The 21,632-nt window shown below is 47.6% G+C and overlaps 1 protein-coding gene across 1 annotated transcript in view; it reads left to right on the top strand.

Annotated features, from left to right (window-relative positions):
• Positions 1 to 21,632, top strand: part of ZNF512B (zinc finger protein 512B) — an 81,717-nt gene that overhangs the window by 37,463 nt on the left and 22,622 nt on the right. The window contains exons 10-16 of the mRNA XM_048819971.2: positions 1,787 to 1,879; positions 2,824 to 2,922; positions 4,185 to 4,355; positions 5,406 to 5,597; positions 14,134 to 14,235; positions 15,550 to 15,612; positions 20,605 to 20,703. Of these exons, the coding sequence (XP_048675928.2) occupies positions 1,787 to 1,879; positions 2,824 to 2,922; positions 4,185 to 4,355; positions 5,406 to 5,597; positions 14,134 to 14,235; positions 15,550 to 15,612; positions 20,605 to 20,703 (819 nt within the window). The remainder of the gene's footprint in view (positions 1 to 1,786; positions 1,880 to 2,823; positions 2,923 to 4,184; positions 4,356 to 5,405; positions 5,598 to 14,133; positions 14,236 to 15,549; positions 15,613 to 20,604; positions 20,704 to 21,632) is intronic.

Below are 21,632 nucleotides of genomic sequence, written 5' to 3'. Positions count from 1 at the left end.
CAGCCGTCAGTTACAGCTGTGCGACACCCCCGGTGCATGCGTATGCATTGATACCCATTGTATGCGTGCTGCTGAGGCCAGACTTTGGGGCAACGAGGTGTGTTTAGTAAGCCTGTCAAAGTGCTGTCGGTCAGTCATGGTACCGTGAAAAACTGACTCTCCTCTGCATCAGCATCCATCAGACAAACCGATTCCATCTTCATCAGGCTCATGGTGGGTTAGAAATAAATCCATCCTAATAGAAAGACGACATAGGATCAATTCCTCCCACTTGGAACGCATGCATCGCGGCTTGGCACCTCAGCCTGGGCTCTGCATATATGCAGCAGTGGGATACTATTGTCCTATGAACTCCTGGTTCTGTTGAAGTCAATTGCAAAACTCTCAGTGGCGTCAGGATTTCATCCATTCTCTCTTACTTTTACAGTGTGCTTTGTGACGGTCTCCCTAGACTAGTGGGTAACGTAAAGGGCCATGAGACCGGCCAGTCTGCTTGATGCGTGAATCCACGTGAGGGCAGTAAAACTTGCCTTTCCACATGTAAACAGGCGTGTGGGTGTGCAGATGAGGTAGCTGGGCCTCTTGCTGCCTGCTGGGTCACTCAGAGGGGCACCATGCTGTGGTGCTCGCTGCTAGCCCAAAGCTGACGCTCCCATCACTCCTGGCAGAATTTCATCTGGCCGATTTGGCCATGATTTAGCCCTGGTTTATGATTTGCAGTGATGTTAGAGCCGTGTTGGTCCCGCGATATTTTAGAGACAAGGTGGAGGGGGTGGACAATATCTTTTATTGGGCTAACTTCTGTTGCTGGAAGAGACATGCTTTGAGCTTCTTCATGGTTTCCGATGTCAGGAAAATCTCCTGTGATGGAATTGTGATGGAATGGAATTCCATCACAGCTCCTTAAGGGGGAGAAGGAGGATAAGGAGCTGGTGTTTTGCTACTGGGTAATCCCCCTACACTTTATACAGTTAGATGGACCATCAGGCTAGCTGTTTGAACGACTGGAACAATGACATGCATTGACTTCTTGTTTTGGTGGCTATTTAGACTTATTGTCTGTTGGTTCACTGCCGTGCATATTTGCCTCTGGGGTCAATAAATCTTGATATTCCCCTCAGTAGAAGTCCATATGTGCTTAATCGCTTTGTAAATTCTGCTTGTCCGTCAGCAGGTTAGAAGTTGCAATGCAGAGTAGTTCATTTTCATTGCATTTTTTAACAGGCCACATGGAATGTAGAGTCAGGGGTCATATGGCAGAGTAATAGAATAGCAGGAAACTATTCTGCTGATGAAATCTCGGTGACGTTTTCAAATAGTTCTTCAGTTTTGGATAGTCCAGTAGCAGAGGGGAGTATATCACCTTCCAGGACTCATCATGATTACAGATGTCTGCAGAGTGCAGTCTCTATGAGACCAGTAGATCTACATTCTGTATCCCTCTAATGAGCTGAACTGAGACCCCAGGTCCAAGTGCACCCAAGCCTGGGGGGGTTGAAAATCCAGGCCTGAAATCAAACTTCTCCAAAGTTTGGGGCATGAGGGTTAGAAATCCATATTTGGTGGTGCATTGGAGAGAGAGGATCAAGCTGCCAGCTCAGACTGGGTCTCAGGGCTGGAGGTTCTGATCTAAAGTTCTGGTTCAGGTCCAGCACCATTCAGTAGCCTTCAGTATCATCTTATGGGGCCTACATCAAGTGTTCCCTGTTGGGTTGAGGCAGAATGCACGCTTTGGGAAATCAAAAATGAAATGGCCGGTGTGGTGACTCTCCTTTAATCTGTTCAGCTGCAGGATGCCTTGAAATGTCAACACTGCAAAAAGCAGTTTAAGTCCAAAGCTGGGCTCAACTATCACACCATGGCTGAGCATGTCAACAAGGTAAGGGCTCCTGGAGCAGGCACTGATCTCCAGCTTTCATTCTCTCTCTCTCTCTCCAGGAGATACAGGCGAAGAAGAATAAACAAACAATTCTTTTTTTTTTAAATGGTGAATTTGTTGCTTATGCAAACAAAGGACTGGAAGCACCAGCTTTCCACCATCCCACACACAGCTCCCAACATGTACCTCAGTCCAGATCTGCAACATGCCCTGCTTTCCCTGTCCTGAGCACTGTCCGTCCTTAACACACAGTGTATATCCACATATACAGCATGGATACCCACTGGACTCCGCACGTCATAGCATGACCAGAAAAGACTAACATCGAGGAGCCAAATTTTCAAAGTGCCTAAACTCTGCCTCCAAAATTGGGCTTGCAAAACCATGGAAAATGGGTAGTTACTTACAGAAATCACATAATTGGGCATTTAACCTCCCAATGGGCATGAAAAAAAGTCTACCTAGGATGTGCAAATGTGTGGTTTGCACAAGAACGTATCTGAGCTCATAAAAGCTGGCAGGCACAAACTTTTTGAGGCCGCTCTTAAAAATCTAGTCCTGTATATTTCTGGGAGACCAGGGCAAGGCATACCCGTATTTTCTGTATGTCCTGAATTTACCAATTCCATCTTGCCTTTTTGTTATGAATCAGGCTCCGGTGGTCTATTGTAAAAGCAGATTTTTTCACTTATGAATTGCATATGGATTTTCAAATTAGCTGTTTGCATGTGAACACATGCTAACTGTTTGGGCAAATTAAGCAAGCGGTTTCAAGGGCAGTGAAGCTCTGGAAAATCCAGCCCATGATTTTTAACCCGAGACTCTCCTCTAAGAGTTGAGAGAGAGTAATTCCTTGCGAGGGTGAAGTTTGCGACAGCACTCAGGGTACAGAGGACACGAGTGAATGGCTGACTCTGTTGCTTCTGTTACTTCCTTGTTTCCAGCCTGGTCCCTTGGAAACCGCTGGAGTTGGTGAACAGGAAGAGCGGGAAAGGCTGAGGAAAGTGCTAAAGCAGATGGGGAAACTGAAATGCCCCAACGAGGTACAAGAACAATTCCTATTTATCGTTCTGCAAAAGGATGAAAGGAATTAAGAGCCCAGATACGGAGGCGGACAGAGACGTAGCACAACGACACTTTGTTTGTGGGCGTTTTAAAATGAATTCCCCGCAGCTCAGTTCTCCCCGGGGTGTGTACGCTCTGTGTCAGTTCCTGGCAGGAATGGTCAAGGAAACAGGGAGGTTGAGGAATATTCACGGAAGGGGAATTCCCAAGTGGTAAACCCAAGTATCTGCCCCAGAAAGCTGAGTCTCCTCCAGCCAGGGAACAGAAACATAACACATGTGGGCCAGCATGTCCAATCGGATCTAACCCATCCAGTGGGAATTTTGAATACTTGCAACCAACGAACTGTTCACAAGCAAGCTCCAGGGCAAGAATTATTCACTGAAGTTCTTCAGTGAATAGCTGCAAGTAACATGTACCGTGAGCTATTTGCAGGCACGTTGGGAACAGATAAAGGGGCAAAATAATTGGCTGTGAATGGTTTGCCAGGTTGATCCCACGAGCAGCAGTTCTTTCCACCCCAAGATGTACACTTTACACCCTGTCTGTCATACGCGTTTCTGAGAATCCTCGCACCTGGGTCTGAAGTGCTGCAGGTGGCACAAGTCCAGCCCAAACTGGTCTCCTCTCTCTATTTCTCCTTGTCGGAGGTTAAATGTAATTTTTTGAGGATGTTTTGGAATGAAGGTGTCCACTGGGCAGGCCAGGGGCAGGTGCCATTGGCTGCTTTCCATTTAATTGTGCGTGCTCTAAACAAGTGGAGAGCTCGGGTTGCTCTGAACCCAAGTCTCAGAATTGTTCCTTGGGCAGGTTTGGTGGATGGTACGAAATTGTATGGGAGGTGGAGCACGCCAGCTGGCAGAGCGGAGATCTTAGGGACGTAAACTAGGACAGATTCCCCAGAAAGTGAGGAACGTCTGCTCCATTCCCAGGGCAACAAGCAGAATGGGTTTGGGGCACAACATCCTTGCACAAAATGAAGGACGTGATAAGAAACCTCCCAGACTAGTTAGAGAGAGGTTGCGGGGATGGTGCAGCTGCCCTGTAGTTCGCAGCTCTCACAGGAGTTACATGGGGAAGTCCAGGGTCCATGCCGTGGAGGTGCAGAACAGCGTGGTAGATGGTATTGATGTGTTCCTCCTTGAAATGTTGGAGTGATGGTGCTATGATCCTTTCAACCTGTTTGCATGCATGAGCAGTGAATGCACCATCTAACCCTCTCTTGTTCCCATCTCCATAGGGCTGCACAGCCAACTTCTCCAGTCTGATGGGATACCAGTACCACCAGAAATGGTGTGGGAAGCATCCCTCTGAAGTGGAGAAGCCCATATTCACCTGCCCACATTGCAGGAAGAAGTATAAATCCAAGGCGGGACATGACTACCACGTGCGGTCGGAGCACACTTCTTTGGTGAGTCTCAAGAGCAAGGCTGAATGTTAAAGCTTGTGTCTCTGTTCACTTAAGCAGATAGTGCAGTAGGTGCAGCAAACCCCCACAGCCCCCGTTATGTTCATAGGGCAGCAGGAAACTCTCATTACAATGGGACCAAACTGTCCCTGACTTCTTTAAACACTATCTTGGAGTTTTGAGACAGATGAGAAAAATTCCTGAGTGGAACAACCAGGGTCAAATGAAGCCTCAGTTCTCTGTTGTTTACACGTCTCACTGCCCATTTAAATGTTCAGCCGGGCATGTAATTTGAACGTGAAACTATCCTCTGATAGGGCATTAACCAATCCCATCACAAACCCAAAGAGAGTCCCCACTGGAGGCTATTCTTGTGAGTGACTGCTGCTCAGTGTGAGTAAGGCTGGTAGAACTGACTTCTGAGGGATACATCTATCCTTGAAGTGTAACTTCCATCTTAGCTTACCATACACGTGCTATCGGTGAGCAAGCTAGTGTGCGAAAAGTAGACGTGTGACTGCAGCGGCGTGGGTTAGCTAGGGTCCCGGGCAGGATTGTGCTCGCGGTGGCCAGCCCATCCCATAGTCAGCGTTTCATACGTTTTGTTGAAATCTACTGATGGAACAGTCACTCACTGCTGTAACTTGCTCAGACTGAGACATTAATATACGTGGGAACATGGCTAGGGTTAAAAGACCATCTCACAAAAGAAGTTAGCCTTCTAGCTCTGTTAAGAAGGGAGCTTCACTCCAGTTGGAGGGCCAGATTTGCAGCCTCCAGCCTCTAACTTTGCATGTTTGCTGAGAAGGCCTGGGAAAGGGCTCTTAGCGTTTTGCAAGCCCAAAACTTACCTGTGTGTGACAGTTTATTTGCAGCCTGCCGTGCAAGTAACGGTGTGTGCAAAAGCTGGTGTGCAAATATGCAGGCCCTGAAAGCTTCCAAAAGCAAGATCTGAAGTTCCCTCACCAGTGATAAGAAGACTTTCCTTTTCTCATAGGTCTTTCCTCTCACAGCTGTTAGCCTTTCTCTTTCCTAACCCTTTCCATATTTCAGCCTCCCGAAGAGCCAGAGGTGAAGCCAGAGGCCACCCCAGTAGAAGATTTTGAAAGGACTCCTAGTGGTAGAATCCGGCGCACATCAGCCCAAGTAGCGGTCTTCCACCTGCAGGAGATAGCTGAGGATGAACTGGCCAAGGACTGGACCAAACGAAGGATGAAGGACGACCTGGTACCTGAAACTAAGCGAGTAAGAACTCCTGTTTTTTCCTGCCATTACGCTAGGTGTGAATGGAGACACTGGGGTGCCACACACCTCTACATGCCAGGGAACCAGTTGACAGCTGGGGTGGATCATTTCTCCCTTCTTAAATGAAATAATAGTGCTCGTGTGTGGGCATCTGGGGAGCCATTGCTCTACGCAGATGCACACTTGCTGAGCCTCGTCTCACCCTCACCAGCTCCAATCCAAGGCAGGATGCATCTCCATGCTTGGCTGAGAGGGAGTGGGCCTGGAGGGAGCTGGCGATTCAGGGTGGGTCTACACAGCATGTTAAGACCGGGCTCTGACTCAGATTTGAGCTCAAGGCCCTTTTCCATCCCCACACACTTCAGTCTGACTTGGATCAGCAAGTACTCAGGACCCAGACCCTAGGACTCTGCCAGGGGGGTGGGTCAGAGCCCAAGTCCTGCTGTGACTCGGGTCCAAGCCCTGTCATTTTGCAGTGTGGAAGCAACTCAAGCCGCAGTCAGATGGTCTACGCAGTGCAATACGGACGTGTTGGCACGGCAGCGAGGTCCAGGTCCAGCCATTGTGAGCCCAGGTTTACGATGCAGGGCGGACGCTCAAGCACGGGCTTGGAAGCACCGAGTCCACAAGCCCGGTTCTTACAGGGTGTGTAAAGGTACTCTAAGAAGGACATGGTGATTGGGGATCAGGTCTTGCAGTTCCATCCTCCTCCTCGTTGTGCTGCCAAAGGGCATGAAAGTCTCAGATACGATCCACTTCCTTCCAGTTCTCTTCCCTTGGCCACTGGGAGAAGCTTCTTTCCCAGAGTCCTTGAAGACCGAAAGGATTATATATACCCAGCTCTGAGCTAGCTCAACGCCTCTTGCAGTTTGCATGAAAAACCTGGCCATTTTCATCTCTCAGGGCTGAAGCACAGAACCCTCTCACCGATGACAAGAATTTATCCCAGTGCTGCAGGATCTTGACAGTGCACTGGAGTTCCCAGGCTGCTTTGCGGTACTCCACAAAATTAAAAGTCACATGCAATTAAATCGAACATCCTGTCCCAGATCCCTGGGGATGCAATACCTGCAAAAGCTCCCAGATGACCCTCCCCGGGAGAGACATTTTCCTCATCCTGAGCCGCAGCAGGCAGTTACTCGAATCAAATTGTAAAGCTCATTTAAGAACAAAGAGAAGAAAAGGAGCTCTTCAGTCTTTCGGTTTGATGGCTCAGCAGTCTGAGGGGTAGTCAGCACAGCCAGTCTGCAAGCCCTTCTGCCAGCGGTGAACCTGCTTCCTGAGTAAAGAACTAAGCAAGGCAGGTGTCCTTGCAGTTCGACTCTGGCCTTCCTAGCTTGCTTGATGTGCTTGCAAGTTTTATCAAACGCTCTTAAATCATCCCTGTGCAGAGGCATATGTGCCATTCCAGCCCTGTTTTGAGGGCTTAGGTGGGAGTTGTTTAGGCCTGTGCTAGCCCTCTGCATCTGTGAATTCCCCGAAAGTGGGCTTCTGCTCCGAAAAGTGACTCTGAAAATGGTTCCCTCTTGTCATCCCGCTAACAATAGTGACTCGTAAGGTTTTCTTCCTGCTCAGCATTGCAGAGCTGATACAGTCACGGCAGAGTGAGTGGGATTCTGGTCATTATGCTTTTGATTACAGTAGCCTCGAGGCCCCACCGCGCTCTTCACTGTACATACATATAGTGAGACACTCCCTGTCCCAAAGTCCTTATCGTCTAAACAGAAAAGACGGACAAAAGACGGGGAGAAACAGACACAGAGAGCGGTGAAGTGACCGATTGAGGAATATGAGTGACACAGCTCGCAATAACAGCCAAGCTTCCTGAATCCAGTGTCATTTCAGTAGACTCTGCCTGTCTGTTCTAATCCATTCTGGCTCTCGTGTTTTCAACAGAATTGTTCAGTAAGTTCTGACTGCAGAATGTATCCTCATTTGCGATGCATAAGCCCCAAAGAACCCAGCCTGACTCTCAGATCCCAGCCTGCATGGGCAGAGTGGGCAGTTAGAAAAAACATCTTCCTTCTCGCTCCCTGAGCAGGTGACATCCGGGCATCACTGAGAGGCAATGAACAATGCACCATGATGCCTTTTGTTTTCACAGTCTGTTTTAGAGCTGAGCTGTGCCGGAAGCCTGATTGCTAGAGCGGGTTGAAATCTTTTGTTATTGAAAAATTCCGTTTTGCCAACATCAAAGTGCTTTGGGAAAGCATTTTTCAACCAAAGAAAAAATTTTTGAAACAAACGTTCTGTTTTGTTTCAAATATTTTCAATGAAAAACTGATTTTTTTTTTTTTTTTTTTTTTGCTGAAATTAAAAATGGATTTTTTTTGCCAGCTCCATTTCTGACCATTGCTTGAATTAGCTGGCGAAAGAGCCATTCAGCTCACTGTGAATCACTTGCTCACATATGGGCTTTCACGTTCTGTAAGGAGCTTGTTAGCAATCACTTGTCTCTGCTACCCAGCTGAGTTTCCCTGCTCTCCTTGTATTGCTTTGCTTTGACTCGTGATGATGATGATGATTTGTGTTGCCATAGAACCTCGGAGTCCTAGTCATGGACCAAGACTTCAGTGTGCTAGGTTCTATACAAATAAATATTAAGAATGGGAGGAACTTCCCCTAGAAATAATGTTCCTTTTTTTTTTAAGACATTTTCATTTGTTTAGATTTTATTAATATTTTCCCTTGTCTGATTGTAACCAGGGACACGAGCCACAGCCCTTTGTTAAGAAACCAAACTAATTTTTCAACAAGCCTCAAAGGGGAAAGGGCATTTATTGGTACATTTAAAGTGATAGTTAGAACCTCCTCCTGTAAAACGCTGAGTATCCTCAGCTCCCTTAGACGTCAGTGGAAAGTGATGGCTCTTAGTGCCACATAGACGGTGCTCAGCCGCTAGCATGATCAGACCCCTGTTCCACAAGAAATGGGTTTGAATCTGGATTGAGGCTTTCCCAGACTTTGGGGATCAGGAGCCTTGAGGGGGTTCATCATTGTGTCCGGGGACCAGCTGTCAAATTCAGATCTGGGTTTGAATTCTGAAGGTGTTCCATTGGGCCCCGCTCCACCGTATTCCTGCCAGAGTCCCACTCCCTCTTTGGTGTTTTTTTGTTTTGTATTTTGGGGTGGGGGAGTGTGTTTTATTTTATATACAGGGCCCTGGGCCTTTTACCAGGCTGCAGCTCTGTGAAATCCTTTTCGGATTGTTCTGAATTTCAGTCTCTGAGTGCTATGATCTCTAAAAGAGAGGTCATTCCCAGGAATGCGTGAATGCTGAGTATTCCCCATAAAGAGGAGTTACATCTTCCCCCATGTTCTTAGCCCAAAACACTGATGTCAGCCTCTTGTGGGAAAGTCACTTCTAGTTAATACTTTGTCTAAAAAATATGGTTAAAGGGCCTTACTGCAGATTCCGAGCTCCAGAGAAGGGTCCTTGATCTCAAGAAGTCTGACTGCAAGCTGACGTATCCAGGGGATTGTTATGGACTTGACTTTTAGGTAGGGTCGATATCACAAAGATGAATTTTTTCTCAGAAAGCCTTGAGTGTGTTGCAAACAGGGCCTCGTTGCCTTGACAACTCATCTTTTCAAAAAGTAAATTCATCATACGCCCTATTCACTGGCAAAATAAACAGCCACGAAAGAGGCAGGAGGGTCTTCGCTGAGCTGCTGATAGGAGTTTTGCTGACTTTAAAATACACTGCTAGGCTCTGCATTGCTTTGCTTGCTTTTCTTTTCTTTTCTTTTTTTTTTCCTTCTTTCTTTCAGAATTGCCTTTTCCCCCACCAAACTGGCTCGCTTCTCTCAGCCCTGGTCTAAACTTAAAAGTTTTGCTGGCATTGCTAAGTCAGTCAGGAGGGTGAAGAAATCCCTCCCCTAACTGACATAGCTGTGCTGGAAAAAGCCCTAGGGTAGGCACATTCATACCAGCAAAAAAAAAGTCCTTTTGCTCATGTAGCTTATTTTGTTTGGGAAAGTGGTCTGAGCTGTCCTGGGGGATAAACTGCATCTCCACTGGGGAAGGGTTGCTGTAGCTACAACAGTAAATCCTCTCTAGTGTAGACAAGGCTGCCATTTTCAAGGGTTATAAGGGAATTAGGTGCCCCCCAATTTTCGGTGCCTAAGGCCTTATGCTCTTTCCTAAAGGCCAGCACCAGATACTTGCCATCTACTTTAGAAAGTGACCCCTCAGTCCTCGGCCTCTCAGAATTCCCAGTCTATTAGCCACCACTTTCACAGCATTTGGAGGAAAAATGCCCATGAAAAAGGGAACACCTCCCATCTCTACCCCTTTCAGGGCAGCGTTGATAGTCCTGGGAACAAAGTTTAAATCCTGGGAGTAGTTTGGTACGTCACAATTGCAAAATAACTCACTGCAGCCTCTTTATCCCTTAGAGGAACAATTCAGTTCTGTCAATTCCCCCAGCTGACAATTTGTTAGCTGCAAGCCCCAGTGGAAAGTTTCTTAAATGGATGTACCTCACTTTACATTCATAACCCAGGTCTACGGCTTGCTCAGTGTGTGCCACATTCCCTTCTAGTGACTGGACTCCCCCACAGAAGATAACAAACTTCTACAACTACCAGCTGATTGAAGTTCTCCTGTAGCTCAAGTAGTGGTGGGCTGCTATAGAGCTGAGACCCTAAATTCAGATCCTGAAGATGGGGGTTGTTATAATGGCTCTGAGACAATTTAACAAGCTCCTCATAACCCAGGCTCTATGGCACTAGAGAAAAACGATTCCTCCAAAATTAATGCACTTTAACAACATGTTCCTCTCTGTGCTAAGCAAACCCATGTTTCTAAATATCGACTGGAGCCTTGTTTTCTTGACCACAATCTTTATATGACTCTGGTTAAACTGAAACGGATGACGTGTTCCATGCTAGGTGGCTGCTGGATATGTCACGCTTTGAGGGCACGTTCTGGGAAAAGCCAAGGAAGACACTGTACATATTTCTCCTTGAACCTCCTCTGACATTACTGGGACTTAATGAATCTAACATTTCCAGGATGGGGCATCACTCAGATCTCAGACTTCATTCGCTCCAGCTCCAGGCTCTGGAGTGATGTGTGCACGTACCTCAACGCTTTGGAGGAAAGAAATCGCACAGTGCTACCTCTCTGGAGCACAAGGACACACTTCTAAAGAGGCAAGGTGACAGAAGATCTGTTTCATGGTTTGGTGCCCTCCCTCTGTGGACCGGTTTTATTTGGAGAAGCAATTCTCTGTGCAGGAAGCCCAGAGCGACTCCCCTGTCCTAGATTTAATGTGCCTTATCTCAGGCAGGGACTCTGCCATCCTAGCCCTGTTTTTCTCGGGTCTCTGTTGTGGCCTTTTGGGAACTAAACTGTGATTTGCTTTTGTGGTTTTGCTAGTTCTTTGCGCCTGCAAAGAAATGGCTGAGTGCTATGGCCTGTTCTGGTGAGCGCTCTCTGGCTGCATCAATGTCTTGATTGATTAGTTATTATAAAGATTGTGGCTTTCAGGCAGGGGTGGGTGGCCTACCAAGGGGTGCTAATTTTGGTTGGACGTATTCCTGGAGGTTTCATCCCATGACATAATCGTTAATTAACGATTCATCTTTAATTCCTGGAGACTCCCAGGCAATCCTGGAGGGTTGGCAACCCTAGGCCTAGCGTTCGGTGAATAAGCCCTGTTCACTCCTGGAACTGGAGGCTCAAATCCTAGCTGAGGTCACATGTGTAATGAGTTGGTTGGTCTTGCCCTAACCTCTTGTGAGCATCTATCCGCACCATTGTCCCACTGGCATCTCTTTGGAGGACGGTGAGTGACGTTCTCACACCGATTGAGGCTGAAATTCGCTAGCAAAGCTGCTGGTGTAAAGGAGGAAACACGCCTCAAGACCCCTCCGTGCATCCACTAATAGGCAGCAGCCAAGTTCCAGTTCTGGCCTTTGGCTGAACGAAGAACTATGATGAGTTTAGACCTGGGCTCAAGCTGTGAAATCCAGACCGGGATCTAGATTTCCAACACCTCCAAAATCAGGCCGGGTTAGATATGGACATTTGTCTTGGCCTATTATAAAGCAAGAGAGCAAAATTAAATCTGGGTTTGATTTTCCAACAAACCCAAGGTGGAGGCAGGAATGAGTTTAGGACACAGGATGCTGGTTCCAGCCCATCTCAAAAAACAGGGTTCTGTGCTCTGCACAAAAGCCTATTAATTGAAGATCTAGGCTGAGACTCACAAACTCATTACGCTTGTAACCCAAACTAGCTTTGAACCTACATCTCCAAAGGTGAATTGCCAAGTAACTGTCTCCTCTTCCTTCCAGAGTTTTTGCTCTAGAGAGACAGCATGTGATCAGAGAACAGTGTCTTATGCTAAGAACCTCTCTGACTCATAAAGCCAGCTTGATTTGCAGTTTGCTGGCTCTAGCTTGGGCAGTAAGTGTGGTTTTGATTTGCTATGGGGTATTTTAGGGAAGGAGAGCTGTCTAGAGGGAGAGGATTGAAATATGAAAGCTAATTAAATACAACTGTCAGTCAAAACGCCTTCTCACCCCACTCCATCCTCCCACCCCCTGTTATTCTCCTGAAATGATGATGGGCCTTAGCCAAATACAGTTGTAGCTGTTTAATGATTTGGCCATGAAGATTTTTATTTACAGGCCGTTTGAGAAAATAAATGGAAAAAATAAAAATATTCCATGCCTGAGGCTCCTTCTTAATACAGACATAAAGATGATGCTGACGTCTCTAGAACCACAGTGCTCTGGGGAGACATGGGCTTAGCTAGTTATTGTGACACTGATTTCTCTCTGGAGCTGGGAAGCTGGAGTGACGAGAGATGCTGGAATCTCGGCGCCCCTTGTGAGGCTGTGGGGATGGGCAGTTGCTGGCTCCATATCCAGTTGCTATTAGTGTACGTTTGTGTTATTTATTGATTTTTTTTTTTTTAAGTTTTAATTAAGGGGGTGGGACCCTTTGCTGCCCAGCTGTAGGCACCAATGACTGAAAGGATTTCAAGGGCAGTGGGCATTGCTTTGTGTGCTCCTCCCCACTCAGGTCTGGCATCCCCACACAGCTCCAAGCAAAGATTCCTGTCAGGAATCTTTGTTGGCTCCATCTGGCTGCCAGTTATGGCCTTTTCAAAAGCACCATGTTTCTCCTGAACAGAGCTGAGCGCGTGGAGGTTGCTCAGTGGTCTGTTCTGAGATGTGGCTCTTTCATTTTTCAGTTACATTTGATTGGCAATGAAAGCCCCGTGTTTGAGGACAGACCTCTTGGGTCATTAAAGTCATCTGACCTTGGTGGGACACTGGCATCCCCTTTCTCAGCGAGTGCCATGTTTCAGAGCAGATTGCCGGAAGGGGAGCATGTCGCCCCATCCCAGGTAGAAGAAGGCAAGAAGGCAAATTCAGCATGTTCAGAAAAGTCACAGATGGGAAAGAAATGTAGACTGTCAACTCCCAATTCTATTGGAAAATGTGATCTTGAATTCCTTTGGGGAACACTTTCAAAACAAGTCCTGTTCTTTTGCAAGCACAGTTAGTTTATGCATTATCACTTGTGAGCACAGATGGTAGAATTTACACATACAAAATCCATCAGTCTAAATTTTCAGAAAACTGTCTGCAGTTCCACACACAAAAATGCATGCATAAATGCAACAGCAGTAGCTCCATATGCAGCTAGCCAGTTAGACTATGCGTTTATCCATTTATGCATGCAGTTACCACAACACAGCATGCAAAGTAAGCATGCAGTTGTGTGTACATTTTCCTGAAAACGTAAGCCACCAGATGCACGTGCAAGAGTACAGCACAGAAATTGCCCATGGACGTGATTGTGTGTGTGCAGTGCTGCGCATACAGAAATGGAGTCCACAGTGAGGTCCATTTGAAGGTTTGGTCCCTTACACGAAGCCCCAAAGTTACTAACAAAGCTGTAATTAAAAGCACTTGGAATGAGAGCCCAAGCCAAAAAAGAGAGCGGACAGAGACAGAGTCTTTCATTGTTTAATGGAATAGTCCTGTTAATCCGTGGATGGAAGCCATATAGGCTGTTGAAAGTTAGACATCACACCCTCTGCCAACAATAGAGTGTTGTTTGTTAATTGGTTAGGAAGTGCAGCAATTGCTATAGGGGCATCTTTAGCACAAAGCAGTGGAAATGTTGGGCCCAGTACTGCCCCCACTGAAGTCAATGGGAGATCCGACTCCAGGGCAGCTAAGTTTCTGTCTTCAGAAAACAGCTGCTTCAGATAGCACTGGCTGGCACCAGTTGTAGTGGTGACAATTTCTCCCACGCGACTCTGTCATGTACCTTAACCAGCCTCACTTTCATTCCCAATCCCTGGCCACTCCAGACCGGAGACCGACTCTCATGCTGGATTGCATTCTGTATGTTCCGTGCTGAGGGTGACGTAGCTATGAAGGCCTTGGCTGAAACCTCCAAACTCATTGTTCAGCCCTGATTCACCTCTTCACGGCGGGGGGAAACCCATTCAAAGGCCCACAGGGCTGGTGCATGCAGCTCTGCTAATAATGTTCCATTGTTTGGCAGCTAAATTACACCCGGCCGGGGCTTCCGAAGTTAAATCCGAGGCTGTTGGAAACCTGGAAAAATGAAGTGAAGGAGAAAGGACACATCAACTGCCCCAATAACGTAAGGAGGTTCTCTGTACGTATCACGGGTGTGATTTTCAAAAGAAAACACACAGCTGGAATCTTCAGTAGAAGGAGGGAATTCTCAGTGGGAAAACCCCTGAACTGAACACGGAGATGCTTGCTCAGGTTTTTATTCAGCCCATACTTAGGTAACACTCCCAGGGAAGTTAATGGAGCTTGGCCTGAATAAAGACTTCAGGATTTGGCCCATTGATATTTCTTTGTTCTCGTTTTCCTGTTAGTTGCCTTGATGACTATTTGAAGCATGTCCAATCACTGTGCACTCCTGGGGTACTCATTATAATACTGATGGACATAATTACCAGCAAGAGGCTAGAAAGCAGAACTGGGAATCTGGGGCTCATTGTTCTAAGGGGAGAGCTCTGCTTGTTGAGCTAAACCAGCGGCTCAGAGGGACCTTCCTAAGGATTGCAGGATCTGGGTTATGGGAGCTGCTTTTTGAAGTCATGGGGAGTTTTGCCTAAATAAAGACTGCAGGTTTTGATCCAGGGAGTTTCTTTTTGTACAGGACCCACATTTCCCTAGTCTGTCCCTTATTAAAGCAAGTCAGGGTCTGATTTTTACTCTGTTAGATGTGACTATAGTAACTGATTGTGCAACTCAAGTAACTGAGTGTGCAAAGAGCGAAGATTAGCTGTTTGCACGCAAAAATACCCTATTGCGCATGCATGGCCACCGTAATTTCCCCTGTAGATTAGGGGCATGCATTTTGTGGGTGCACTTCTGCATCTAACCTCTTTTGAAACTCAGGCCTTGCCTGACCTTCCTCTGGATGTGAACTGCCCCCATCTCACTGGGCCATTGATTTATAATCTGGAACAAAGCCCTGCTAATGGGAATTTTAAAACCAGGATGTTAGCAGGGTGAGACGCGTTAGCTAATTAATGTCATATACACGCACTTTGAAAAGACGTTGCTCAGAACGTCAGCTGATTATGCTACTGCCTGGGTAATTAGCCTTTCTGCCTGGATCTTCCGCTGCTGCTGTAAGAACTCCAGGAGCTCTGCAGGGCCTTCTAACGGCTAGAAAAGGTACATTTTTCACAGAGACATTTAGGGATAAATTTTTCAGCCTTGGTGCAGAGGAACGTAGCCACATGACTCCCATTAGCACTAATAGGAAACGTGTGGCTTGATCCCTGTGCATCCCACAGAAAATTAACCTCATGCTGATTATCCAGGGCTGGCAATCGAAGACAGCCTCCTGGGTACGGTGGGCTGCCGTCCATGAAATATAGAAAGACAGGAAGCAAGTTGCTAGCCCTCTCTGCCTCTTCATTTCTTTCTCCAGAGCTGTGAAGCCATCTACTCCAGCGTTTCTGGCCTGAAAGCCCACCTGACTAACTGCAACAAGGTAAGTCCATCTGAAAATGGGTCTAGGCTTTCTGCCGCTATTTCTGTTTAGGGCAGGCGGTCCTCTCTCTCCTTCTCCTCCCGCTCGTTAGGGGGAAATGGGCCAGATGCCCCCGATAGAAAGTAATTCAGAGTGTGTTTTAAAAACTATTTATCGCATTGGGTCCTTGGGAAAGGTTGATGCCACTGGGAGCCCAAACCCTCTGCTCAGCTCCCACGCAGGCTGTGCTAATGCAAATATTTCAGTGCTGCCCCACGCACTCGCTTTAACACAGCCCTCAAGGAGCCACCTCTAGGGGTGAGGAGAGGCGTGCCCGTCTCATGCTGACTGAAATCAGGGGCCTTGGTTGCCAGGTAGAGCCGGCTGGGTGAAGGTCATCCTGTGCAGTGGTCCAGCAGGAGGCCAGGCACTCCCTGTACCCTGGACGGGCCCACAGTCCTTGTACAGGGCCAGTGCAGGGGGAATTGCACCCATTCTTGGGTGCAAGGTCCTGTATTGTCACCTGCCATCTGTGAGCTGGATGGAGAGCACCAGCGCCTTTCACACAGTCCGCCTTGTGATGCTGGCCGCTTTCAGTGGCTCCCAGCCTCTGCCGGATTGGAACAGGAAGTAAAAAGCTCCAAGTCCCCTGGACCGTACCCACTGACCAGAGATGGCAGCAGTCGATTCGTTTACCCTTTCATCCAATTGTGCTGGGGATGGGGAGCCAAAATTCACCAGCTGAGTTGGGACAGAGTGTGGGACCGGCATAGCCTACTCCCGCCTCGGGGATGTACTCACAGCCGCAGCGCAGGGTCTGGTCTGCCGCTTTCCCCCGGCATTCCTGCCTGGCCACTGAATTCATGCCATCACGATCCCTCCCCTAGCCTGCTACTACGTCATCGTCATCATGGCAAGTCCCAAAGGGGCGTGGCCTCCTTGGAGATTGAGCCCCACCCTGCTCGATCTCTGGCAAGGGGCTTAAGGCGGTCGAGTTGTATATTCAGTTTGTGTGCATCACTAGCCATCTTGTCACGCCACCAAAGCCTTGGACGCCCATATGAACACCGGCCACATAGCAGCATCCCTTGGTGTGCACGCCTTGGAATTGGTTGGTCTTCCATTTTAATAATACGTCCCATACCAGGCGAGCTGCCGAAACCAAGCCAGTGCTGATGGAGGCAGTTGCTGGGTTCACCTTTCTGATCTTGTCCTGCCACTTAATATGAAGCAGCTGACAAATCGGACGAGAATTGAAAACATCAATCTGGTGTTCATCAGCTTCCCTCCGCACCCACGTTTCACTTCACTGCAGCGGAGCTGGTGTCACTGTGTTCTGTAGAGCAGCGGCTGTGTAGCAAACATGATGTCACGACGCCCCCACAGAGGCTGCTGAAGGACCTGAAAGCCGGCAGCAGCGGTTGCTGGAAACATATCCGCATCTTTTGAGCATCTTCCAGCACGGCCTACAAGGCTGCCCAAGTATTTGACAGCTGCCACCAGTTCGATACACCGGCCGCACAGGTTAATACTGAGCTGGTTGCAATCTGGAGTTGGACGCTGCTTGATGGTAGTGGCCTGGCACTTATCTGGCTTAATAACCAGACCAGCACGTGTTGCTTCTTGCCCAGTTAGACCAGCCCTCAGCTGCAGCGACTCACCAACCTGAGCCAATAAGACAATGTCCTTGGCCTACTGAAGAACTCAAAGCAGAACAGGGTTCAGCTCCACAACAGCTGCCTTCACAAGCTTATCCATCAACCAGTCAGTGCAGTGCTGATGCCGAACAGCCGTGGTGACAGCCCTGCCACACACCCTTGGAGATGGGGAACCCTGCTGTGTATCTGCCATGTATCGAGCCTGATACAGCACATCCTCAATGCCATCCGCCATGCCACCTTATTCAGGCAGGTACAGACCCCACCCTCATGGTCAGCAGGGCGTAAAGAGAAACGCCTTAACATGCCAGCTAGTTTGTCAAGCACTGGGCTTAAATGCCTCTGGTGTCCTCACTTCGGCCCCTCCTTAGACAGCGTGATTCTCATCCTAACCGTCTAGCAGGTTTCTGACACTTAACACACAGTACAGTAAATACAAAATAACCCGTCGTTCAGTGCTAAAGAGGAAGGTGCTAAAGGAATTAGACACCTAACTCCTATTGACTTGGGCGCCTAACTCCACTCATCCACTTTGGAAATCCCAGCCTATAGAAATACGGTGTGTCATATAAAGAACAGAACAAAGGGCAGGAAAATGGCCACATAGTCACATTATCTATCTAGGTAAGTATCTGACCTCCACTGGAGTGAAACATGAGAGCTATTACACCCGATAGATATAGCAATAGTGCTTCCAGTTTAAATTAACTCCAGGAACGTTGGCCCACAGCAAGAAAGGGCGACTCAGTGCAGAACCATGGAATTGGAACCGAGAAAGAACTTGTAAAACTTTTTATCTCCTGAAATCCTTCCAGCTCTAAATCACAGTGAATGTAGTAGATTCCAGAAGGCAACTCTTCAGTTCCTGTGGGCCAAATTCATACCTGCTGATTATTGAAAACATACACAGCCCTCTCCCCTCTAGCCTTAACTAGAACACTAATGAGAGAATTTAGAAAATCATATGCAGAAATCCTGCACAAAAAGCAGAGTTTTCACAAAATAAAATAGCATATGCATGAGATTTTAACTGTTGTTTGGATCGATTACAAAATCACCCTGCTTGCCAGAAAAAGAGGCCCCTTCACAGCAAAGCCAACAAACTGCTCCAAACCATGCAGGCCTGCATTTGCAAAAAATATGTCTGCAGTTGCACCCTTAATTGTAGGTTGAATTACCATGGCAGTGCACAGGCAACAAATGCACAAATGATCTCTTACATCCTTAGCTGGTCATTTCAGTGCACAGCTGTGGTAACCACCCTCACAAATCAACCAAGCAACTGCCCATGTATTTTTCTAAATGCACAAATTCTTGTGCCTTATTCTGCAATCTACAGGCTTGCCTCTAGCATCCTGGGTACAGATCAAATCATGTAGTCCTGAGTCAGGAGCCACCCCTGGTCTCCAACTTGTGCAGGGAAGGACACAGACTCAGTGCAGTTCCCTGGCATGGGGAAAGCATGGGGAATTCCTGTGCAATCAGCCTGCAGGTGTCCTCTACCACTGTGTGGAGATGTAGTTTGGTAGCTGAATGTGGGACCGGCAGGGCAGGGGACGTGTGGCTCCCACACACAGACTGGAGGCCACAGGACAGCTCTGGAGGATAGTTGGAGGATACTATGCCCCATGGCTGCTATAGAACTCAAAACACACAAGGCAGCACTAGTGTGAGGAACTGGGTCTCAGCTCTTACTGTAGCATTGACTTCAGAGGGAGTTTTGCTGGAAAAAAGACTGCAGGATTTAAACCTCCAATAATCCTCTCTACTAATCAGTGGGGCGGGTGAGGGGGGGGTGTCTGGCAGACACCAGCAGTAATTCTTATGAAACCCAAGGAGCTGGACTGAATTACATCTTTCATGCAATCCCAGTGGAGTGTTTAGAATATATTTATGGCTCATTCAGAAGGGTCAAATTGACGCAGAATCATTGCACTAGGGTCAATATGGATCAATGATCTGTGATTTTTGCATGCTCACTTCTGGGTTAAGTGCTAAGTGGGAGTCTGGGCTGACCAGGCCTGCCTGTCTGCAGACACAGCTAGGAAATGAAAGACCTGTCTGCCATAACATTTACAACATGAACCCAATTATGAAGAAATTCCCACAGAGCCCATACATCGCCCAGAGGGCCTAATATATAATTCCCTGGCCAATGGAGAACGTATTATCTCCTCTGTGCCAGTGGACTGAGGCAGAGTCAAAAAATCATTCATTTTCACAAGGACTCTTAATAATGAAAATCTAGCAAATTAATGGCCTGTTCAAGAGTATGAAGGCAAAATTAGGAAAGATCCGATGATCATAAATTAGAAGTTTCTCTCCCAATAGGTGTTCTTAATGATCCCTGAATTTGCTGACAGTAAAGAAATGGTGTAGCTAGCGATATTAAATGAAAAAATAAAAGTCTGTTAATGTAATATTACAGTCGAGATTTTAAATGCGCGAACACCCGGAAATTCACATTTTCGCTTCCACAGAAACCATCATTCATTCCCCGTGGGGTGCATATGTGGTATTTTGTATTATTGTAGAAGGGGTTACTTTTATGCCTTGATACACAGGTACAATTACAGTTGCCGTGGGAACCATAGCTTTGAATTTCCTGGCTTTCAGGCAATTAAAATCCACACCGTTATGGAGGAAAATGTGCCTCTGTTTCTGTGTGAAAGCTCCCCTCTCTCCTTTGCTTCCCCAGGGAACGAGTCTTATGCATCATGTTCCCTGATGTTTTTCATGGGTGTTCCAGGGAGTAGGCCCAGGTTTTCAGGTACATGTGCAAAGCAGGTGCACAGATGCACACGTGTGGTGTGGGTAATTGCATGCACAAATGTCTCATTGAGCAGGATAATGTTTGCAGCTTTACCATGGTTGTATGCACTCTTGCAGTAATTGCCCACACAAGTCAGATACGCGAATGTGCATGCATCTGCACCCATGCCCAAAATTTGTCCTCCATTTGTATCAAAGGAAACTTCTCTTCCTTTTGGATCCTTCTGAGGAGAAGGAGCCCCCTCACTGTAACAGATAAAGGGCCGGATTACATGGTAAACTCCTGGCCTACAGCTCCAGGAGCAATGGCGTGTCCACATAACCGTGGATGCAGTATTTTAGGAATACATCTGCTCCTTTACCTTGAAGACAAAGTCTTTGAGCTCTGGATGCTGAGAGGGCATTTGTGGCCTTCGAGTGGCCCTGGACCCATCATCATGGGCCCAAACATCAGGACATTTTCTGCAGACAATGCCTAGAGATTTCCAAGGGGCTTCTGGGTTGTGAGGAGAGAGGGAGGCTGTATTCTCACCTGAAGTTTGAACGTGCTTTGGCATACAGGAGGCTGCTCTTTGCCTTTCAGGGAGACCACTCTGTTGGGAAGTACCGGTGCCTTCTCTGCCAGAAGGAGTTTAGCTCAGAAAGTGGAGTCAAGTACCATATCATCAAGACTCACTCAGAGGTAAGGAAGTGGGCGGGGTGCAGTGGGGCTCTGGGGCATGGTTGAGGCTGTTTCCTGCTAAGGTTCACCTGTGTCCACTAGAAGCTCCCGTTGGAGCTCGCAGAGTTTAGGCAGAGATGGGGGATGAGCTTATGCCTCTTTGCTTTTCTGGCCGTCCCTCCCTGTCCCACCTGTTTGACCTTCATCTGAGGCTCCAGGGCACCCGGTCTAGTATCTGGCACGTCCAGAAACACGGCACTCCTATGGCCTTGTTTTGCACACTTGGTATTCAGGGTGGGCGTTGGCAACCTCATTCAGCCTCACTTCCAACCCCACCCCCAGGCTGAAAAGCTTGACTCTGATTTGAAGGTTGTTGGATTCCCATTCTGCTTAGGGGAGACTGAGAGAAAGGGAAGAGAGAGAACTGAAAACAGAGGCGGGGGGAAAGTGGAGTGGAGCCTGGGAGGTGAGGAAAAGTAAAGAGAAACTGGGGGGATGTTGGGGGAGAAGAGGAGTGAAATGTTAAAGTGAAGAGAGATCCAATTACACCTGTATAGCACATACAGAGGGCACCATTCCTTCTGTCCTTAATACCCTGGACAGATTTTTTTCCCCTTTCGACGGAAAAATGGTTTGAGCTATAGGAGGAAAAGCTTTGCCACTCAGGGCCCTGTTATGAGAGGCAGTGTGGTCTAGTGGGTAGGCACCGGGCTGAGTCAGGACACCCAAAACTAATTTGTGGCAGTTGCAAAACTTAAGCTTCCACAAAGATTTCCCCCCTTCCCTGTTTCCCCTTCCCGCGCGTCCATCATTACATGTCAAAGCCTCTGTGGACAGAAGCTAAGAGAAGCATTCAGGCTGTAGCAGGAGATGTACTTTGCACAGCACCCCATTGGCAAGTTGAAACTGGAGGAACAGGGGCAGGAGGGTGGAATAAGGGGGATTTCCCA

The sequence above is a fragment of the Caretta caretta genome, chromosome 13 (genome assembly GCF_965140235.1).
Source record: "Caretta caretta isolate rCarCar2 chromosome 13, rCarCar1.hap1, whole genome shotgun sequence".
In the NCBI taxonomy this organism is placed as follows: Eukaryota; Metazoa; Chordata; order Testudines; family Cheloniidae; genus Caretta; species Caretta caretta.
This window is presented reverse-complemented; position numbering and strand designations above follow the sequence as displayed.